This window comes from Bufo gargarizans, chromosome 2 (assembly GCF_014858855.1).
Source record: "Bufo gargarizans isolate SCDJY-AF-19 chromosome 2, ASM1485885v1, whole genome shotgun sequence".
NCBI lineage: Eukaryota > Metazoa > Chordata > Amphibia > Anura > Bufonidae > Bufo > Bufo gargarizans.
The window spans coordinates 161,505,352-161,525,329 of record NC_058081.1 but is presented as its reverse complement, the minus strand read 5'-3'; the positions used below and the strand labels follow the sequence as shown (position 1 = coordinate 161,525,329).

Genomic DNA, 19,978 nt, shown 5'->3' with positions numbered 1-19,978 from the left:
ACACAGCCATCCAGAAGGCAAAGACACCCTGGAACGGTCCCTGCCTTCTCTATGAGGTCACTGACTAATTAGGGTGCAGCTGCAATCTCTGAATGGATGTTCCAGAATGTCCATTCAGAGATAAGTCCCAACCCCCAGTGAATGGCCAAAGTGGCGACATGTCATCCATTCTTCACGTGACCCAGTGACGTAATGCATGGGTGACACGTCACCGCAGCAGCTAGTCACTGGATGCTGCTGGCATATGGCCCATGTCAAACTATATGTTAATGCGGGGAGACCCCAGGGTAGTGCTGGAGCCAGAACCCAGCGGTAGGGATCAAGCCACGCTAGGGAGCTTGCAGAAAAGGTCCCCACGTGTGAATAACCCTATTAAAGGGGTTGTCCAGGTTCAGAGCTGAACCTGGACAGCCCTCCATTTTCACCCCAGCAGCCCCCCTGACATGAGCATCGGAGCAGTTCATGATCCGATGCTCTCCTTTGCCCTGCGCTAAATCGCGCAGGGCAAAGGCATTTTTCAGAGTTCCGGTGACGTACCGGGCTCTCTATGGGACTGACAGGCAGCCCGGGGACGTCACCGGCACTGATGGGCGGGATTTAGCGCTGCCCTAGCCAGTAAAACGGCTAGGGCAGAGCTAAAGCCCGCCCCTCAGAGCCGGTGACGTCACCGAACACACTGCTGGGCGGAAGTTACCGCCCGGCAGTGTGTTATTGAAAACACAAGAGCCTGTGCCCTGCGCGATCTAGCGCAGGGTACTGGAGCGCATCGGAGCATGAGATGCTCCGATGCTAGGCTCAGGGGGGCTGCCGGGGTGAAAATAAGGGTATGTCCGGGTTCAGCTCTGAACCCGGACAACCCCTTTAAGGTGGTTTTCTCTTTAAAGTCACTTACACAGTCAGTACTTTGGTAATGGAAAGATTTTGACCTCTTCCATGTTCTGAAACCCCTACTAGTTTTTGCATTCAAATACTGATGCTAAATAATGACCAAATATTGAATGTAGCCTAAAGTTGTTGAAACACTCAGAAGTCAACTATACCCCTCTAGTCTATTGTGTCTACATCTCATATTGTTGCTGTAAAGCATCTCTCTAACACATGAAATCTTGAAATATTATTAGGCTTAGTGGCCAGTGCAAAAGCTACAGGATTTTATCTAAATACTTAAGACTGACTAGGGATGAGCGAATCGACTTTAGATCTCTTATCAGAAGTCGATTGGCATAAAACCTTGATGTAATACTGTACGGAGCAGTAAGATTACTCTTACCAGTAATTGGATTTTCCTGTACCCACGACAGCATCACGAGAGAGAGAGGCTCCACCCCACAAACAGGAAACCTGAAGTACAAAAAGGCGGAGGCTCTGCTCCCACTTCAGTATGTCTTTCCAAAGATGAGAAAAAACTGCACCGCAATTATTATAATCAACTCCTGTCAAAAAAAAGGTTTTTTTTTCTTTTTGCAACACCCACACATGCACCAACCACCAATAAAAATAGGGATGGGAAATAAGGGTGCTGTCGTGGGTTCAGGAAAATCCAATTACCGGTAAGAGTAATCTTAATTTTTCCCCTCACCCACGATAGCACCACGAGAGTGAGAACCAAGAAGACCATTAGGGTGGGTTGACAGCCAAAAGCACCTTAGTAGCAAAGGTTAGATCCGAAGAAGAGTCTAACTGTAGACTGTAATGTTTGAAGAAGGTAGTCGGAGAAGACCAAACAGCCGCCTTACAGATATCCTCTATAGATACAGCAGCCCTCTCAGCCCAAGAAGTGGAAATAGCCCTAGTAGAGTAAGCCCTAAGGCCTTCTGGAGGAGACTTCCCTGAGGAAGAGTAAGCCAATGATATTGCTGAAGTAATCCACCTGGCCAAGGTATTTTTTGATGCTGCATGGCCCTTTCTTTTCCCCTGAAAAACAACAAACATTGAGGAAGATTCCTCCAGTCTTTAGTCCTGGACAAATACTGAGTCAAACACCTTCTAACATCAAGACAATGATAAGCCTTTTTCTTCTTCAGTAGATGGTGACTGATAGAAGGTTGGAAGTACAATCACTTGACACCTGTGAGACTTGGAAGCCATCTTAGGAAGGAAGGCTGGATCAGGTTAAATCAGTGATGCCCAACCTACGGCCCGCAGGCCTGCGAAGCAGTGTAATGCGTCCCGCTCAGTGACCGGGCTTTATCAGCGCAGGGTGGGCTACGAACGGCACAGGCAGCAAAGCGATGCTGCCTGTGCCTGCAATCTCCCTGGCCAGCCCCGCCTCCTAGCTAATTTATTCACTGCACTTGCCTCTGCTAAATTGAAGAGAAGCACCGTAATGTCGCACAGGCGCACTGACAGAGGCCTGGAAGACGGTGCATGCGCACTTCAATGCCTCTGCCAGTGCGCCTGTACGAGATTATGGCGGCGCTTCACTTCAATTTCAGAGGCAAGTGCAGTGAATAAATTAGCTAGGAAGCGGCTCTGGGTGAGGGGGATATCTGTGGACGACACTGAAGGGGGGGATCTGTGGACGACACTGAAGGGGGGGGATCTGTGGACAACACTGAAGGGGGGGGGGATCTGTGGACGACACTGAAGGGGGGGGGGATCTGTGGACGACACTGAAGGGGGGGGGATCTGTGGACGACACTGAAGGGGGGGGGATCTGTGGACGACACTGAAGGGGGGGGGGATCTGTGGACGACACTGAAGGGGGGGGGGGATCTGTGGACGACACTGAAGGGGGGGGGGATCTGTGGACGACACTGAAGGGGGGGGATCTGTGGACGACACTGAAGGGGGGGGGATCTGTGGACGACACTCAAGGGGGGGCTCTGTGGACGACACTCAAGGGGGGGGGTCTGTGGACGACACTCAAGGGGGGGCTCTGTGGACGACACTCAAGGGGGGGCTCTGTGGACGACACTCAAGGGGGGGCTCTGTGGACGACACTCAAGGGGGGGCTCTGTGGACGACACTCAAGGGGGGGCTCTGTGGACGACACTCAAGGGGGGGCTCTGTGGACGACACTCAAGGGGGGGCTCTGTGGACGACACTCAAGGGGGGGCTCTGTGGACGACACTCAAGGGGGGGCTCTGTGGACGACACTCAAGGGGGGGCTCTGTGGACGACACTCAAGGGGGGGCTCTGTGGACGACACTCAAGGGGGGGCTCTGTGGACGACACTCAAGGGGGGGCTCTGTGGACGACACTCAAGGGGGGGCTCTGTGGACGACACTCAAGGGGGGGCTCTGTGGACGACACTCAAGGGGGGGCTCTGTGGACGACACTCAAGGGGGGGCTCTGTGGACGACACTCAAGGGGGGCTCTGTGGACGACACTCAAGGGGGGGCTCTGTGGACGACACTCAAGGGGGGGCTCTGTGGACGACACTCAAGGGGGGGCTCTGTGGACGACACTCAAGGGGGGGCTCTGTGGACGACACTGAAGGGGGGGGCTCTGTGGACGACACTGAAGGGGGGGGCTCTGTGGACGACACTGAAGGGGGGGGCTCTGTGGACGACACTGAAGGGGGGGGCTCTGTGGACGACACTGAAGGGGGGGCTCTGTGGACGACACTGAAGGGGGGGCTCTGTGGACGACACTGAAGGGGGGGCTCTGTGGACGACACTGAAGGGGGGGCTCTGTGGACGACACTGAAGGGGGGGCTCTGTGGACGACACTGAAGGGGGGCTCTGTGGACGACACTGAAGGGGGGGCTCTGTGGACGACACTGAAGGGGGGGCTCTGTGGACGACACTGAAGGGGGGGCTCTGTGGACGACACTGAAGGGGGGGCTCTGTGGACGACACTGAAGGGGGGGCTCTGTGGACGACACTGAAGGGGGGGCTCTGTGGACGACACTGAAGGGGGGGCTCTGTGGACGACACTGAAGGGGGGGCTCTGTGGACGACACTGAAGGGGGGGCTCTGTGGACGACACTGAAGGGGGGGCTCTGTGGACGACACTGAAGGGGGGGCTCTGTGGACGACACTGAAGGGGGGCTCTGTGGACGACACTGAAGGGGGGGCTCTGTGGACGACACTGAAGGGGGGGCTCTGTGGACGACACTGAAGGGGGGGCTCTGTGGACGACACTGAAGGGGGGGCTCTGTGGACGACACTGAAGGGGGGGCTCTGTGGACGACACTGAAGGGGGGGCTCTGTGGACGACACTGAAGGGGGGGCTCTGTGGACGACACTGAAGGGGGGGCTCTGTGGACGACACTGAAGGGGGGGCTCTGTGGACGACACTGAAGGGGGGGCTCCTTGGACGACACTGAAGGGGGGCTCCTTGGACGACACTGAAGGGGGGCTCTGTGGACGACACTGAAGGGGGGCTCTGTGGACGACACTGAAGGGGGGCTCTGTGGACGACACTGAAGGGGATGTTGGGGTGGGAGGTTCTGAAGGGGTGTTTGGGTGGGAGCTCTGGAAGGGGTGGGAGGTCCGATAGGTATGTGGGGGTGGGAGATCCAGGAAGGGGGGGGGGCATAATTTATTTTGCTATGGGGCCCAGTCATTTCTAGCTATGTCCCTGATTGGTAAGATTGGGCGGGCACTGGAGCGATAGAGCGCCCTGCTGTAGAAGAAGCCGGCGGGAGATGAAAGGTGGAGGGGCCAGCTCCTGGTGGTGTTGGGCACACGGAGCAAGCATGGCGGTGGAGGATCTGACTGAAGCCTAAAGACCAGACATCAAGGTAGACCTGCAGAAGAAGGTGACAGCGCAGTATGTGATGTATACATGTGTGTAATGTATGTAGTGCAGTGTGTGATCATCACATACTGCACTACATACATTACACACATATATACATCACATGCCCCCTCACAGTAATAATGCCAAGATATGTGCCCTCTTCACAGATGTAATGCTCACACATGCCCCCTCACAGTAGTTATGCCCAGATATGTGCCCTATTCACAGTAGTTATGCCCTGATATGTGCCCTCCTCACAGTAGTTATGCCCTGATATGTGCCCTCCTCACAGTAGTTATGCCCAGATATGTGCCCCCTCACAGTAGTTATGCCCAGATATGTGCCCTCTTCACAGTAGTAATGCTCACTCATGCCCCCTCACAGTTGTTATGCCCTGATATATACCCTCCTCACAGTAGTTATACCCTTATATGTGCCCTCCTCACAGTAGTTATGCCAGATATGTGCCCTATTCACAGTAGTAATGCTCACACGTGCCCCCTCACAGTGTTTGCATTTCTTTCTGGCAAAGCTACCTGGTTCCAGCCCGCAAAATTTATACCAAGTCTAGTGCGGCCCTCAGATGAAAAATGGTTGGGCACCACTGGGTTAAATGATCACCCCATCTTCTAGTATAGTGGTATAGGAAGGATTGATAGAAATACTGTGGAGTTCACTAATCCTACGGACCGAAGTCAGAGCTACTAAAAGACATAGTTTGAAAGATATACATTTTATGGAAAATTCCAAGGCGCTACCTTGGGTGAACGTTTAAGAGAAGAACGGGAAACTGATCTAAAAAACCTAGATATCTACGGATCCGATGACAAATTTTCATTAAATAAGGCCGAGAGAGCCTAACTGCAACTTCTTCTGAAGGAATTCTAACACCTGGAAAACCAGAACCTGGGAAGGGATGTCCCTAAAATCAATATCCACAAAACTGAGGAATTTCTTCCAGACTGCGATAAATGGAATTTGTCACCTTCTCTCTACATTTCAAGAGGGTATTTATTAAGTTGGATGAGAATCTCTTCTTGGCTAGCAGGAACCTTTCAAATTCTATGCCGTCAGATGGAGGCTCTTAATCTGTGGATGGAAACTTGGCCCCTGAGGCAGAAGGTCGTGGATTTCCGGAAGGACCCACGGGTCCAACACAGACCTCTTCCTTAGCCAAGTAAACCACGTTCTTTTGGGCCAAAAGGGAGCTATTAAAATCACCTGAGCACGATCTTCCCTCATCTTCTGCAATACTCTGGGAATCAAGGAAATTCACAGGAAATCTTGCGTCTTGCGAGATGACACGCCGATGCGCGACTGTGCCTGAGTGAGCCGCATACGGAACGCGATCCTGCGTTAGGCGGTCCGAAGGCGGTTAGTTTGATAAAGGGGAATGGGCGCATTTTGAAATTTTTGTATTTTGGGGGGTTTTGTGTGTTTTATTTTTAAACATGTTTATATATTTTCTTTTTGCTCTCTCAGGGAACTTGACAAAGCTCTCACTTGTACACTGCAACACTAAATTCACCATAGACTGCATTGCAGTGTATAGTGAGTTTACCAACAACCTACTACACCCTGCCAGAGGTTATAGAAGTCTTACATGACCCCCTGCCCCCCAGGCTGATATCTGCTTGGGACACCACAGGGAAAGAGGGGCGATTGGAGTTCCCTCCGTCTGTTTATAGAGTCCCTGTCACTGCTCCGGACATGCCTGTTTTAATAGGTTCCCATGTAATAACAATTCTGGAGCATCTATTCTTATGTTTTGCCATTCCTTTATTATTTCTACTAGAAGTTATCAATGAATTACCAGCAGTCTGCAGTAAGGGTACAGAGGGGTGGTACCCAGTTGGGGGGGGGATGTACCTATGCACATATTTGCTCTATCCAATCAGTACTGCCATTTTTAGACTGTGCAGGTACACCCCCCCCCCCCCAAACTGGTTACCACCCCTCTGTACCCTTACTGCAGACTGCTAGCAATTCATTCATAACTTCTAGTAGAAATAATAGAGGAATGGTACAACATAGAGCCATAAGGATAGATGTTCCAGAATTGTTATTACATGGGGAATGCATGATGCTATTAATACAGGCATGTCAGGAGTAGTGGCAGGGACTCTGACTGCTCAGATTCCACTGTTACTATGGACCATTTGCAGCAAGTGGGTGTCAGATGTGTAGCACAGCGGGCAACTGTTGTGTATGGAGTGGACTTAACTCCTGGGCCCGCTCAAGATACTCCTCGTACACCTGTGGCGTACATGTACATCAAGGAGCTAAAAGGGGCTAACATGGAAGCAAGGTATATAATAATAAACAAAATAACAATAAAAAAATGCTAATTTAGTAAAAGGATGACTACATCCCATACAAGCCAATAAAACAGGGAGGAATTACATATTTAATTCAAATGCCTTTTTAGAACAAGTAACACTTTTCTTAGGAAAGCTATGAACCACGTCAAATATAATATGGTAAATGTTTGGACAAAATAAATCAGATTTTAAGTATTATTTCATACAGAATTTCATTACACTGTACTTGCCTGAATAAACCCCAGAGAACTGCCTTCTTCTTCATTGCTAGGTAGAAAATTGCAGCATCTAAGGGATCACTGTTTCTCTGAAATGACGCTTTAGCAACCTGTTAAATAGGAACATTCAAATCACATCCATGTGAACATCAAAGTCATACATAAAATTTTTTATATTTCTGGGCTGACTAACCATGTAAAAAATTAAAGGGATTGTCCAATTAAGACAATGTATCCCCTATCCACAGGACAGGGGATAAGTGTCTGATAGATCAGTGTACGTGGCAGGACCAAGACTATTCTGATGCCGATGACGGTGACATCACCGGGCTCATTTCTAGGTGGAAGTCTCCGCCTAGCATAGTGTTGTGAAGCCCAGTACGTCACCGGCTCACAACAAACAGTGGCTCGCGATGCGGAAAGAAATGCCCGATGCCCCTCTCATACATAGTAAGGGAATACAGAAGAGGTGATATCCGGGTTCAGCCCTGAGCCTGGATAATCCCTTTAATTGGACAACCCCTATAAAGCACCCCATTTAAAGGGGTTTTCCAGGACTTAACTATTGGAATGGTGTGGGTCTGACTCGCTCCACCCCCATGATCCGCTGTTTTCAGGAGCTGTGTGCCGTAAGCAGGCACACCCCAATACAAAAGGCTACTAATATACTGTAATTAACAGAAATGTTTGTTTAGGAGTGACTTCATGAACTTCCTACAGTCAGCGATAGTGATAACCTGCATCCCACTGCATGGCAGATAGAGCCCTAACCACATCCGATTCTATAGTGACTGTTGTATGAGCCACCAGGTCTTTAGTGACAAGTGACAACACTGATCTCCGCAGGAGTCCAGGCATACACTGGGGTCGCCCATACATTGCAGCACCTGTCGCTTACAATGGGAAGCTGAAGATTTCATTGTAAAGTTGGATACTGTCTTGCTTAATGAGACCACAGGAAAAAAGCTTTTGGCCTCCATATATAGAGGTGCAGAACGTCCATGTACAAAACCACACAAGGAAAGCAATTTTACAGACATTCACTAATGGGAAGGGATTGTGCAATAAATATCATTCTCCAACATTACCGCACAATGGCAAGCCCAATTCCAGGGAATGAAACTTTACACCATTTACACCCAAAAACATTACACTGTGTAGTTTCAGTATTATTTTTATTAATGCACATTTCATTGAATTAGTAGGTAACTACCTTTTCTATGCATCTGCGGAGAGTGTTTATGTTCCGCACCCACCAACCAATGCCCATTGCTCTCAGTTCAGACCACTGTGGATCGCCCCTCTGAATCGCTGGGGCCATGTTGATTAATTCTTCCTCAGCCTCTGAGTGAAAGGCCCATGCAAAATGACACGTGGACAACCCTGCAGAAGATGAGAAGGCATGTCACCACAGCAAGTAAATCATCTAGAACTGACAAAGAATGTTTCTACAATACAGTAATGAAATAACCACAGATTAAAGGGGTTTTCTGAGATTTTGATACTGATGAAGTATCCTCAGGAGAGGTCATCAGTATCTGGTTGATGGGGGTCCGACACCCAGGACCCCTGCCTATCAGCTGTTTGAGAAGGCACTGCCTTCTCGCAGCTTACCAAGCACATTGTAGAGCCCCTGTGCTTGGTATTGAGCTCAGATTCATTCGCTTCAATGGGGCTGAGCATGATACCAACCACAGCTGCTATGCAACGTATGGCGCTGTGCTTGGTAAGCATGGAGAAGGTCGATTGGCTGGGGTCTCAGGTGTCGGACCCCCACTGATCAGATATTGATAACCTATCCTGAGGATTATCAGTATCAAAATCTCAGAAAACCCCCTTAATATGAAAAGTTAGATAATCTCTGTACAGAGCTGAAAGGGCCCCCTTAATAAAATCCACATATAAAACTTAGTTTGCGGTATGGATTCCAAATCTGTAACATGTCAATTTATATATAGGAGCTTTAATATGAATTTCACCCTTTGCAATGCAGCATACACAGAGAATTCCGGCAGATGTGCTGCTGTTTTTGCTGTGAGGATATAAACTGAAGGTCCAGCAAACTCCAGCTGAAGCCAGTAGTCTAGAATATATTATATGTAGTGCCATACCACACTATGTGCTGGTGCTAACAGAGTTACTTCCTATACAGGATCCAGTGTTTGGGGATTAACTTTCTTTTCTGGTATGAGGTAAGATGGAAATAAACATGATTAGGACCTTTTGTAAACCAATAAGCTATTAAAGGGGACCTGTCACCTCTCTGTCAGTTTTAGTAACTACTTGCATTCTCCACGTAATAACGATCCTGGAGCATCTATTCTTATGACTCTATGTTGTGCCATTCCTGTATTGTTCCTGTTAGAAGTTTACTAATTATTTGCCAGCAGTCTGCAGTAAGGGTACTGCTGGGTGTTACCAGTAAGGGATGTGTCTGACTTTATCCAATCTGTGCTGCTGGTGTCAGACTTTGTAGAGACACCCCCCCAACTGGTAACACCCATCTGTACCTTTACTGCAAGCAATTCATTAATAACTTCTAGTAGAAACAATAAAGGAATGGCACATCATACAGTCATAGGAATAAATGTTCCAGATATGTTATTACACGGAGAAAGTAATAATAAAAATAATAATAAAATAATAATCATTTTAATAATAATAATAAAAACACGAATGGAGAGGGGACAGATCCCCTTTATGTTACAAGTCTTTGTTCACAAATGAGAAGTAACCTACTATTCTTTCAGATCAGAAGTACCCACAGTTTTAAAGAAAGGGGGAAAAAAAAAGGATACCTTGGTGGAGTAGCTGAAGACGATACAACGGAGGAAGGGATGTTAATAGACATGTGTGCAACCTCATAGCCAACAAGTACCTCAAGCCACATTCATCAAGGTTATCTCCTCCTAGAAACACAACATTTATAAAGTGTAAGTACAATCTTATTGTATTATTAAGTATCGTATTAAGATTCGTATAAGGTTATTCCTCGCGAACACCGGCTAAAGGAAGGGGAGCAGTTACATATTAAAACGTAACTTTTATTAGAATTAAAAGAACGCTCCCAAGGCTGGGAGTAAAATGCCCCTCACAAACAAGTAGAAACAAACATGTGTAGGACCTAAATTGGTGTGCTACCCATAGACATGGCGACACACCAGGCTAGGTGCAAACCACCCCGATACTGAATGCACTTAGAACTAGGTGCATGCAGGGCAGTCACTAGGGCTGTATAGGTCAAGTAGGGTTTTAATAGGGATAGTTTATTTTTCATTTTGAGGTCTCCCTACTGTTACGATTGACCGAAGAATCGGATGCCTGTATTACCGACTGGACATCTGGTACTGACAAGCCCACACTGTGTGACCACCTTCTCTACCAACACTTTCATACATTGTGAATAGTGAGGTTTTCAACGAAACCGGTAAGACCTTTACGTGTTTTTCTAGTGTCCCCACAGTCCCGGCACCCCTGTTTGAGACTCGTACTCAGGGACCCCATGCCCTGCCCTGCATGCACCTAGTTCTACGTGCATTCAGTATCGGGGTGGTTTACACCTAGCCTGGTGTGTCGCCATGTCTATGGGTAGCACACCAATTTAGGTCCTACACATGTTTGTAAGGGGCATTTTACTCCCAGCCTTGGGATCGTTTTTTTTAATCTAATAAAAGTAAAGTTTTATTATGTAACTGCTCCCCTTTCTTTAGCCTTTGACCATTTTTGAGCAGTATCCAGGAAGAACTGCACACGCAGCCAATTATCCTGGTAAGACAACCCATTTTTTCCTTCCTCACGAACACCTCATACAAATGCATGCCCGGTTCAGTAGAGTATGCAGGTGTTCTCAATGGGGAGAGAGGAATAACGAGATTTTTGTATAACTTACCAGTAAAATCTCTTTCTCGCTCTTTCCTTGGGGGACACAGAAGACCTTGAGTATAGCTCATCTCCCTAGGAGGCGTGACACTAAGTGAAAACTGTTAAGCCCCTCCTCCATCAGCTATACCCTCAGCCTGGAGAGAGAGACTGCCAGTTGCGTGTCCAAGTAGTGAGAAAAGGCAAAGTCCAACCAGTGGAAACAACAAGCCAACTACCCAACGGGTAAACAAAACTCGGAAACCGTGTAGAAAAAAAAACCAATGAATGGGTGGGTGCTGTGTCCCCCAAGGAAAGAGCGAGAAAGAGATTTTACTGGTAAGTTATACAAAAATCTCGTTTTCTCGCCCAATTTCCTTGGGGGACACAGAAGACCTTGGGACGTTTAAAAGCAGTCCAAGAGGGGAGGGACCACAGCACCAAGGCGAAGCACCCGAAGGCAGCAAGGAAATGCCACCTGCAAAAACCAGGCGGCCCAAGGCAGCAACCGCCGCCGAAGCCAGAGTACGCACCCAGGAAAACCTGGGAAAGAGTGCAAGGAAGACCGTGGCCACCCTGCACAATGACATGGCTGAAGCCCATGCCTCCAGCCCCGGAGGCACCAACCGCTCTGGTGAAATGAACGGTGACACCAAAAAAAAAAACTGAGCCCTGCCCTTGAGCAGTAACCACAGCAATAGCCATGTGGTTAAGCGGAGGAAAGCACCCAGGAGCCGTGAACCTTGGCGCGGACCTCCTGGAAACAAGAGACCGAGCGTCGACAAGAGTCGGAGATGTCCAAGCAAAAAACTGCAGACGGACAAACGGAAGGAACCGAAAGGGACCCGGCCAGTTTCCAACAGACTCCAGGACAAGTCAGGCTAAAGTCCTTGTCGTTGTAGCCACCACAGGAAGGTGTTCTACAGACCCGAAGAGGGGGCTTGAAGGGTAATCTTGACAGAAGAAAGTAGGCACGCCAGGTTACCGAGAAGGTAAAGTCCAAGCAGGACCAGCGCCCAGAATGGTAAAAGTAATCTGCACCCAGCGGGAGGACAGAATGCGGCAAACCCGGTAATAGGCACACAGCTAGTACAGCCAGTGTGAACAATGGAGACAGTACGAGGTCATAAGGAACACCGGGACCATCCATATGAACAACCATGGTCTCCCCAGGGGGGAGGGCAGTGAAGGAACAGCCCCTGAAGCCTGGCCGGGGCAGAAGCCACATCGGAGTGAAACTGACCCAGGAGAAGCCAAAACAGAGCCGTCGAGAGAAAAAATAGCCGAGAAGACGGATGACACCCTCCAACCGCAAGGAGGAGTGGGCAACAGGGAAGCCACAGGACCGCTCAAAAAGCAGAACTCCGCTACTCCGAGATGTCCGGCTCACCAATTCGCAGAAGGCGAATACCCTAACGAATCGAAAGTGGAGGTCCCTGACCTCGGTAATCGAGCAACCAAGAGAAGTTGGGCGACCTGCTCAAAAAGAGCGGCTAGAACCTGGTAGCAAAACAAACTGAAGCACGGAGGGTGCCAACAGGAAGGACTCAAACCAAAACGCATCCAAGAGGAGGAATGGCAACAGGCGAGGGAACCGTAATCCGGCCAGAGCCAACGTAGACTGCGAGGGACGCTGGAGACAGCACTCTCGACCATGTGACCGCTTGCGCTGGGAAGCAACGCCACAGGGTAACTAATGGGTACGCATCCAGGAACCACAAACACTCCCCAGACGGAAGGGCCAACGAATATGGTGGATACCGTCACAACGGAAACACCAAATATACCCTCCGAACAGAGAACGGATACCACCCAGCTCGCTGCAGTAGAGAACAATAGAGCCCATCCAGGCCAGGTGAACAGAAAGATCTCCTCAGAGAAGAGTGCCAGGCCGGCGGCAATCACCGTATCCCAAGAGAAAAACGACAAGTCGCAGGAAGAATGGAGGCATACGTACAAGCAGCCCCATAAGCAGTGAGAAAGCCAACCCACCTACGGAAGGAGAAGGCATACACGGCCCAACAACGCACAGAGTAGCAGCCCCCAAGAGTGTCCGCCCACTGCGAAATAGTCATACAGCAAGGAGGGCCAGCCACAGAGCCCCACAGAAGTGCAAAGTGCAACCGGAAGGGGGGACACACACAAGACTAGTATGGCATGCGACGGAGCGCAAGCAGTCTGCCCAGAAGAGAGGGCAATGTACTTGGCAAACAGTGCGGGCAGCAAGCGTGCAAAGCCCGCCCAACAAGGGGGTGATGCCCAAGACCAGCACCTACTTCAGAGAAGGAAGACATACCATATTCCTCCCAGAAGAGGGCCATGCACATGGCCACACCGCATCCAGCAGGACGTCCACCTAGTGAAAAGGGGACATGCACAGGGTAATCCTAACATTAAGTGAGTGTGCAATAATCCACCAAACACCGAATTTTGTGAGAGTACAACTACTTCGCCAATGAATGGGGACAAGTACAAGTCCAGCACAGCACATACAAGGACAGGTGTGAGTCCTGTGAGCGTACAAAAAGTCCACCCATGGAATGAGGGGTGGTCACGCACAAGGCCAGCACCGTATCCAATGGGAGTGCAAGCATTTCACCCATCTTAGAGGCCAGCAACGTATCTGGTGAGAGTGCAGTATGCTGCCCAGAAGGGGGAGCCATGCCCATGGCCAGTATTGCAACCAGGGAGAATGCGAGCACCCCGCCATGGATGGGGGTCAGGCACCTGGCCAGCAGCACACTGGCGAGAGAACAAACACAGTCAGTGAGAGTGTGTGTATGTTGCCTGAGGAAAGGAGACATGTCCATGGCCGGCAGCGAATCCAGTAAGAGTGCCGTACACCGCCCACGGAAGGGGGAACATGTATATGGCCGGCAGTGGATTTAGTGAGTTGCAAGCATCCCACCATGGAAGGGGGTCCTGCACGCGGCCAGCAACTTATCAGCGAGAGAACGACCCCAGTCAGTGAGGGTGTATGCATGGCGCTTGAGGGAAGAAGGCATGCCCAAGGCCGGCAGCGAATCCAATGAGAATGCAGCATACCGCCTATGGAAGGGGGTAATGCACATGGCCGGCTGCCCAGCACCATAACCAATGAAGTGCAGTATTCCGCCTAGAGGAAGGGGGTCATGCACAAGACCGGCAGCGAATCCAGTGAGTGCAGCATTCCGCCCCTGGAAGGGGGTCATGCACAAGACCGGCAGCGAATCCAGTGAGTGCAGCATTCCGCCTATGGAAGGGGGTCATGCACAAGACCGGCAGCGAATCCAGTGAGTGCAGCATTCCGCCTATGGAAGGGGGTCATGCACAAGACCGGCAGCGAATCCAGTGAGTGCAGCATTCCGCCTATGGAAGGGGGTCATGCACAAGACCGGCAGCGAATCCAGTGAGTGCAGCATTCCGCCTATGGAAAGGGGTCATGCACAAGACCGGCAGCGAATCCAGTGAGTGCAGCATTCCGCCTATGGAAGGGGGTCATGCACATGGCCGGTATCAAATCCAGTGAGAGCAGCGATTTCGCCTATGGAAAGGAATCACGCACATGGCCGGTAGTGAATCCAGTGAAATTGCAGCGGTCCCCTATGGAAGGGGGGTCGTGCACCAGACCAACACCGTATCTGGCGAGAGTGCAGAGTCCACCTATGGAAGGAGGACATGCACAAGACCGGCAACGAATCCAATGAGTGCAGCATTCCGCCTATGGAAGGGGGTTGTGCACATGGCCTGCAGCAAATCCAACGAGTGCAGCGTTCTCGTGCACATGGCCAACACCGTATTCGGTGAGAGTGCAGTATTCCACCTAAGCGGGGGGTCATGCACCAGGCAAGCCTGCATCCCGAGAGAGTGCAGTATTTCGCCTAGGAAGGGGTTGTCTGCACATGGCAGTTACCATAGCTGGAGGGCGCATGCACTTGGCCAGCGCTGCATCCCGGAGAGGGCTAAAGAAGGGAAGCATGCACCAGCCGGGGAGTGCGACACCATGCCGCTCATGGAAGGAGCACGCATACAGGCGGCGCTACTGAGACAAGGCTGCAGCGTCCTGCGCAGCGCACAAGAAATCCATTAGCTTAACCATGTTATGCATTCCCAAATAAAAAATAGCCTCACTGAGGCAGAAAGAAGTGCCACCATACAGGTGCCCAGCATAGAAGTAGAGGGGGGGGGGCGCGCCAGCCATATAGGCCCATCAGCCGAGCAAAACAAACAGAAGCACGGGGGCCGGTACCCGAAGGGTTAACAGCCACCAACCTGGAAGGGAGGAGGAGGCGGCGCCGCGATCCCCTGGGGGCGGGGAACCTCCAGGCGGGAAGAATTCGCGCCCGGAGAAGTTCCCGGCCCCTCCAACAGAGGCCGGAAGTTTGCGGCCTAGCAGGCCGTGAAGCCGGGGCCTAAATTTTCTGCGGCACCCGGCTGACCGGGGCCGCACAGGAAACCGGAGCGGACTGCCTGGACAAACCGGCCGCGGAAGCCCACCCCGCGGACCGGAAGTCAGGGGCCCGGGTGGAGCGCCGGAATGCGGCCCAGTAGGCCGAAGCCTGGACCAAAATTTACGGCGCCCGGCCGGCCGGAAGTCGCCGACGGCCGGCCGGAATCGTTGGAGCATCGTGCTCAAGCCAATGCCGGCCGCGGGAGTCTACCCCGCAGGCCGGAACAGTCGGGGGCCGGGAGGAAGTGCGGCCCAGCTCGGAGGTGCGGCCCAGCAGGCCGGGAAGAAGCGCCGGAGGTGCGGTCGCCCAAGCAGCACTGCCGTCAGGAAAAGGCCCCCGGTCCAGAGCAGCGCATCGGTGAGGGGATGGGGGGACCCTGAGACCGGGTGCCCGTGAGGATGTGAGCACAGCGTTCCAGGAGGGACGCTGATATGTGAAGGGAGGCGATGTGGCTGCCTATTCGCAGCATTCTGCTGCTAAAATGTCCCATGAGGGCCAGAAGGGAGGGGAGGGAGCAGGGAGTGGAATGTCGCCCCGCAGCACCCCAGGGGCCAGCCTAGGTCCAGCAGTGACCGAAGGGTCCAAGTATGGGGGGTCAGGCACGCAGGAGACCAGGGTGGGGGGTGGGGGACGTAGGGCTGGAGAAGCCACTCTCTCACCATAGTCGTCTTCACCCTCGGTCCATTCCAGCAGGGTCGCCCCTTCAGCTACTGGCACCGTAGTGGCAGGACGCTGGGAGAGGGACTTGGCGTGCGGGCGACCCTTGCGCTGGCGGGATGTAGGGGAGCTGGGCTGCCCTGATCCACCTTGTCTTCTGTGGGGGAGGCAGCAGTGCGGGTGACCGGCACTGGCGCAGCTCAACCCCGGGAGAAACAGAGAGGTCTAGTGCGACTCTGTTGTCCCTGATGATCTGGAACAAAAAGAAAAGAAAAAGTAAAAATCTAAATTTAAACAAGGAGAAAACAGCCCTGCAGTAGCAGGGAGTGTCTTGCCTCCTTGGACACTAAGCAAAAACTGGCAGTCTCTCTCTCCAGGCTGAGGGTATAGCTGATGGAGGAGGGGCTTAACAGTTTTCACTTAGTGTCACGCCTCCTAGGGAGATGAGCTATACCCAAGGTCTTCTGTGTCCCCCAAGGAAATTGGGCGAGAAAAGACAACTCTAGCAAGCGGAAGGCTTATCTCCTGTGAAAACAAAGGATCAGGCATGTTGAACTTCAACTACTTAAAGGGTTCTCTGGGCTTTTAATACTGATGGCCTATCCTCAAGATAGGTCACATAGTAAGATAGTATATAAGTCCGAAAAAAGACATTTGTCCATCCAGTTCCGCCTGTTATCCTGCAAGTTGATCCAGAGGAAGGCAAAAAAAAATAAAAAATCCCCACTTAAGGGGAAACAAATTCCTTTCTGACTCCAATCAGATAACTCCCTGGATCAACGACCCCTCTCTAGTAGCTATAGCCTGTAATATTATTACGCTCCAGAAATACATCCAGGCCCCTCTTGAATTCCTTTATTGTACTCCCCATCACCACCTCCTCAGGCAGAGAGCTCCATAGTCTCACTGCTCTTACCGTAAAGAATCCTCTTCTATGTTTGTGTACAAACCTTCTTTCCTCGAGGCGCAGAGGATGTCCCCTCGTCACAGTCCTGGGGATAAATAGATGATGGGAGAGATCTCTGTACTGTACCCTGATATATTTATACAGTTATTAGATCTCCCCTCAGTCGTCTTTTTTTTAAGTGAATAACCCTAATGTTGATAATCTAGGTCATCAATATCAGATCGGTGCTGGTCCGAAACCCGGCAGCCTGCTGTCTCTCTTCCTGCTGCTGCTATGTCTATGGCAAAGCAGCAGCGAGCAGGAGGATAGACAGGAGACGGCACGTGTGCGCCGTCTCCTCATACAGCTGAATGGCGAGGGTGCTGGATGTTGGACCTCCGCCGATCTGATATTTATGATCTATCCTGAGGATAGGTCATCAATACTAAAAGCCCAGAGAACCTCTTTAATCCTTCTTTGCCCCTACATCTGCAGTTGAGGCACACCTGAGACACCAGAATAAAACAGCAAACTCATAGCACTAAATACAAAGGCTATATATAAACTAATACCCACTTTTCATATGATAAATAACTCTGAGGTTCTTGGCAAATATATTTTAATCAAAACACATCTGCGCCCACCTACCACGGCAAAGTGACCTCAGTCCAGGCAGGAACCTACTCTATTTACTACCCATCTCTATGCCAGTGAGCATCTACATATGCTGTGCTGCTACTTGTTACCTCTGTGTGCATTCAAGCATCCAATGAGAGGAAGAGCAAACTCTGCTATATGTACCACCTAATCAAGGTTGCCTGTGGAATAGGTGGGATAATAGGAAGTAGCGGGTTCAGACAATGTTAATCTAATGCATATTGGCACCTCTACATTTGTTTTACTAAAGTATTACACCGATTTATTACCTGTGTAGCTGTTATCTCTGCTTTCCCCGAGCTCCGTGCTGGTTGTTGCCACTGTGCCCGCTAGAGCCACTAGAAACATCTGTTCTAACCGGGTCAGGCCAGGTAAACTGGAATGCATAAGATGGCTTGAAAGTACACTGGCGTGTTCACGGCCAAAGTAGGTAGGCCCGTACTGAGAGAGATTGATAACTTTGGATCTGCTTTCTCTTTTTTCAGTTTCAAAGCCTATAAAATCGTCTGTGGTCACATTTTGTACTTGGAACAAATCAGAATACTGGTCATCTGTTTTTTTATCAAAGCTACGTTTTGAGGTTTGGGATTTTGTCACAGATTCTTCCGGCGCAGTGTACGCTGCATCTTGATCGGCAGACAGCAGTGCATAAAGTGGTAGTGGAGGAATGGAGTCAATCTCCGTATATTCCCGAGTACCATCCTTTCCAGTGATTATCATGTCCTTGGCTGTGCTGCCACTTACGCTTATAGTCCGTGAGAGGTGGCGTTTTGGAGCAGCCTCATCTCCAGTATCTAAATCCTTTACAACTGCAACCTCCCCTGCAATACACTTAACTAAATGTGAAAGGATGGCTTTTGCTCGTCTAACTTTTCCCAAGTCCATGAGTTCAAGCAGCTGAGTTGGGTGATACTGAGGAAGAGTTGGAGAAAGTACGTGGGCAGCCTCAAAAAGGCCACCATCTTGAATAACAGTTGGGCTGCCAAAGACGTCATCGACAATAGCTGCTCCATCAATGACGCTGGTTTTCTTAGAAATAGTATGCATTTGTTCTGACGGTTCTGTATTACCTTCAGAGGCCGAGTTGTCAGCGTCACCTAACTTCACATTATGTTTCCACTGAGCATAGACATGCATTTCACAATCCATCCCAACTACTAATATGCCATCTCTAACCCAAGACAAAGATACTGGTAGTGAAGGAGTACCATCAACTGACGATACCAGATCAATTGATCGCAGCAGGACCCATTTGGATTTTATGCCCTGTTTTATACTACCACCTAGTGGTAAAGTGATGACAGCAATGCCATCCTTGCTATTGGTCTGATCAGTAACAATGCCCGATAATCGTCCATACATAAAAATATTGGACCCAACTCCAACAGTAAGTATATGTGAGCCATCTTCTTTTGATACCCAGTCCAAATGCACCAAATGTTTAATGTTCGGCATGAGATGCTTGTCTCTATTAAGAAACACATCAGATTTAGAGTATACAAATAAATTACTATCCACGCTCACATGAGCGTCAAGCATGGTGCCAACTCTAATTAAGTCATCCAGATGTATAGTTTGTTCTAAAACCCATTCTGATCCACCAGTGGATTCACATTCAAAGAGACATACGTGCATAGAAAATTCTTTGGAGACAAAGCCATTATGCTGAATGGCCTGCTTATATGCCACCGCAAGTCTTCCAGTGTAGGAACAACTTACTGCAACTGGTTTTCCTGCTACACTCACTGAACTACTACTCTCATCCCGTCCTTCATTCATTAAAGACCATTCCTTCCAGTAATAGCTATGCTGGTCTTCACTTCCGTCCAGATCTTGCATGGTTTGCACACTGCACCTCCAGAATCGCACTTTGTTGTCAGAGCATGTAGTTACCACTAGGTATGGTGCAAGGCACACTGGGTAAATAGATGAAGAACTAAGATGGCCTGTTTGGAGAAAATATAAGACCTTTAGGGGGAAAAAAAACTACATTGGCATCAAAAACTAAATTCAATCTATCACTGAAGTCTTGAATAGATGCATAACCCTTTTAAAGGGGTTCACTGAGTGACCAAAAATGTAACAGCTGCAAATAACCTAAAATAACAAAAGAAGTTATACTTTTCACATTTCTTCCTGCACTCCTGTCCTGCAGCTGTGACGTCGTCTTCCTGGCTGCAGCAGTAATGTTCCATGCACACCACGTCACTGCTGCAACCAATCACTGACATCAGCAGTGATGTTCCATGTGGTGTTGAGGAC

At 50.0% G+C, this 19,978-nt stretch overlaps 1 protein-coding gene across 1 annotated transcript in view; it reads right to left on the bottom strand.

The window, feature by feature from the left end:
* The window catches only part of DMXL2 (Dmx like 2), a 184,600-nt gene that overhangs the window by 80,087 nt on the left and 84,535 nt on the right, over window positions 1-19,978 (bottom strand). The window contains 4 exon segments of the mRNA XM_044279637.1: window positions 7,241-7,338; window positions 8,442-8,611; window positions 10,027-10,137; window positions 17,986-19,662. Coding sequence (XP_044135572.1) covers window positions 7,241-7,338; window positions 8,442-8,611; window positions 10,027-10,137; window positions 17,986-19,662 — 2,056 coding nt within the window.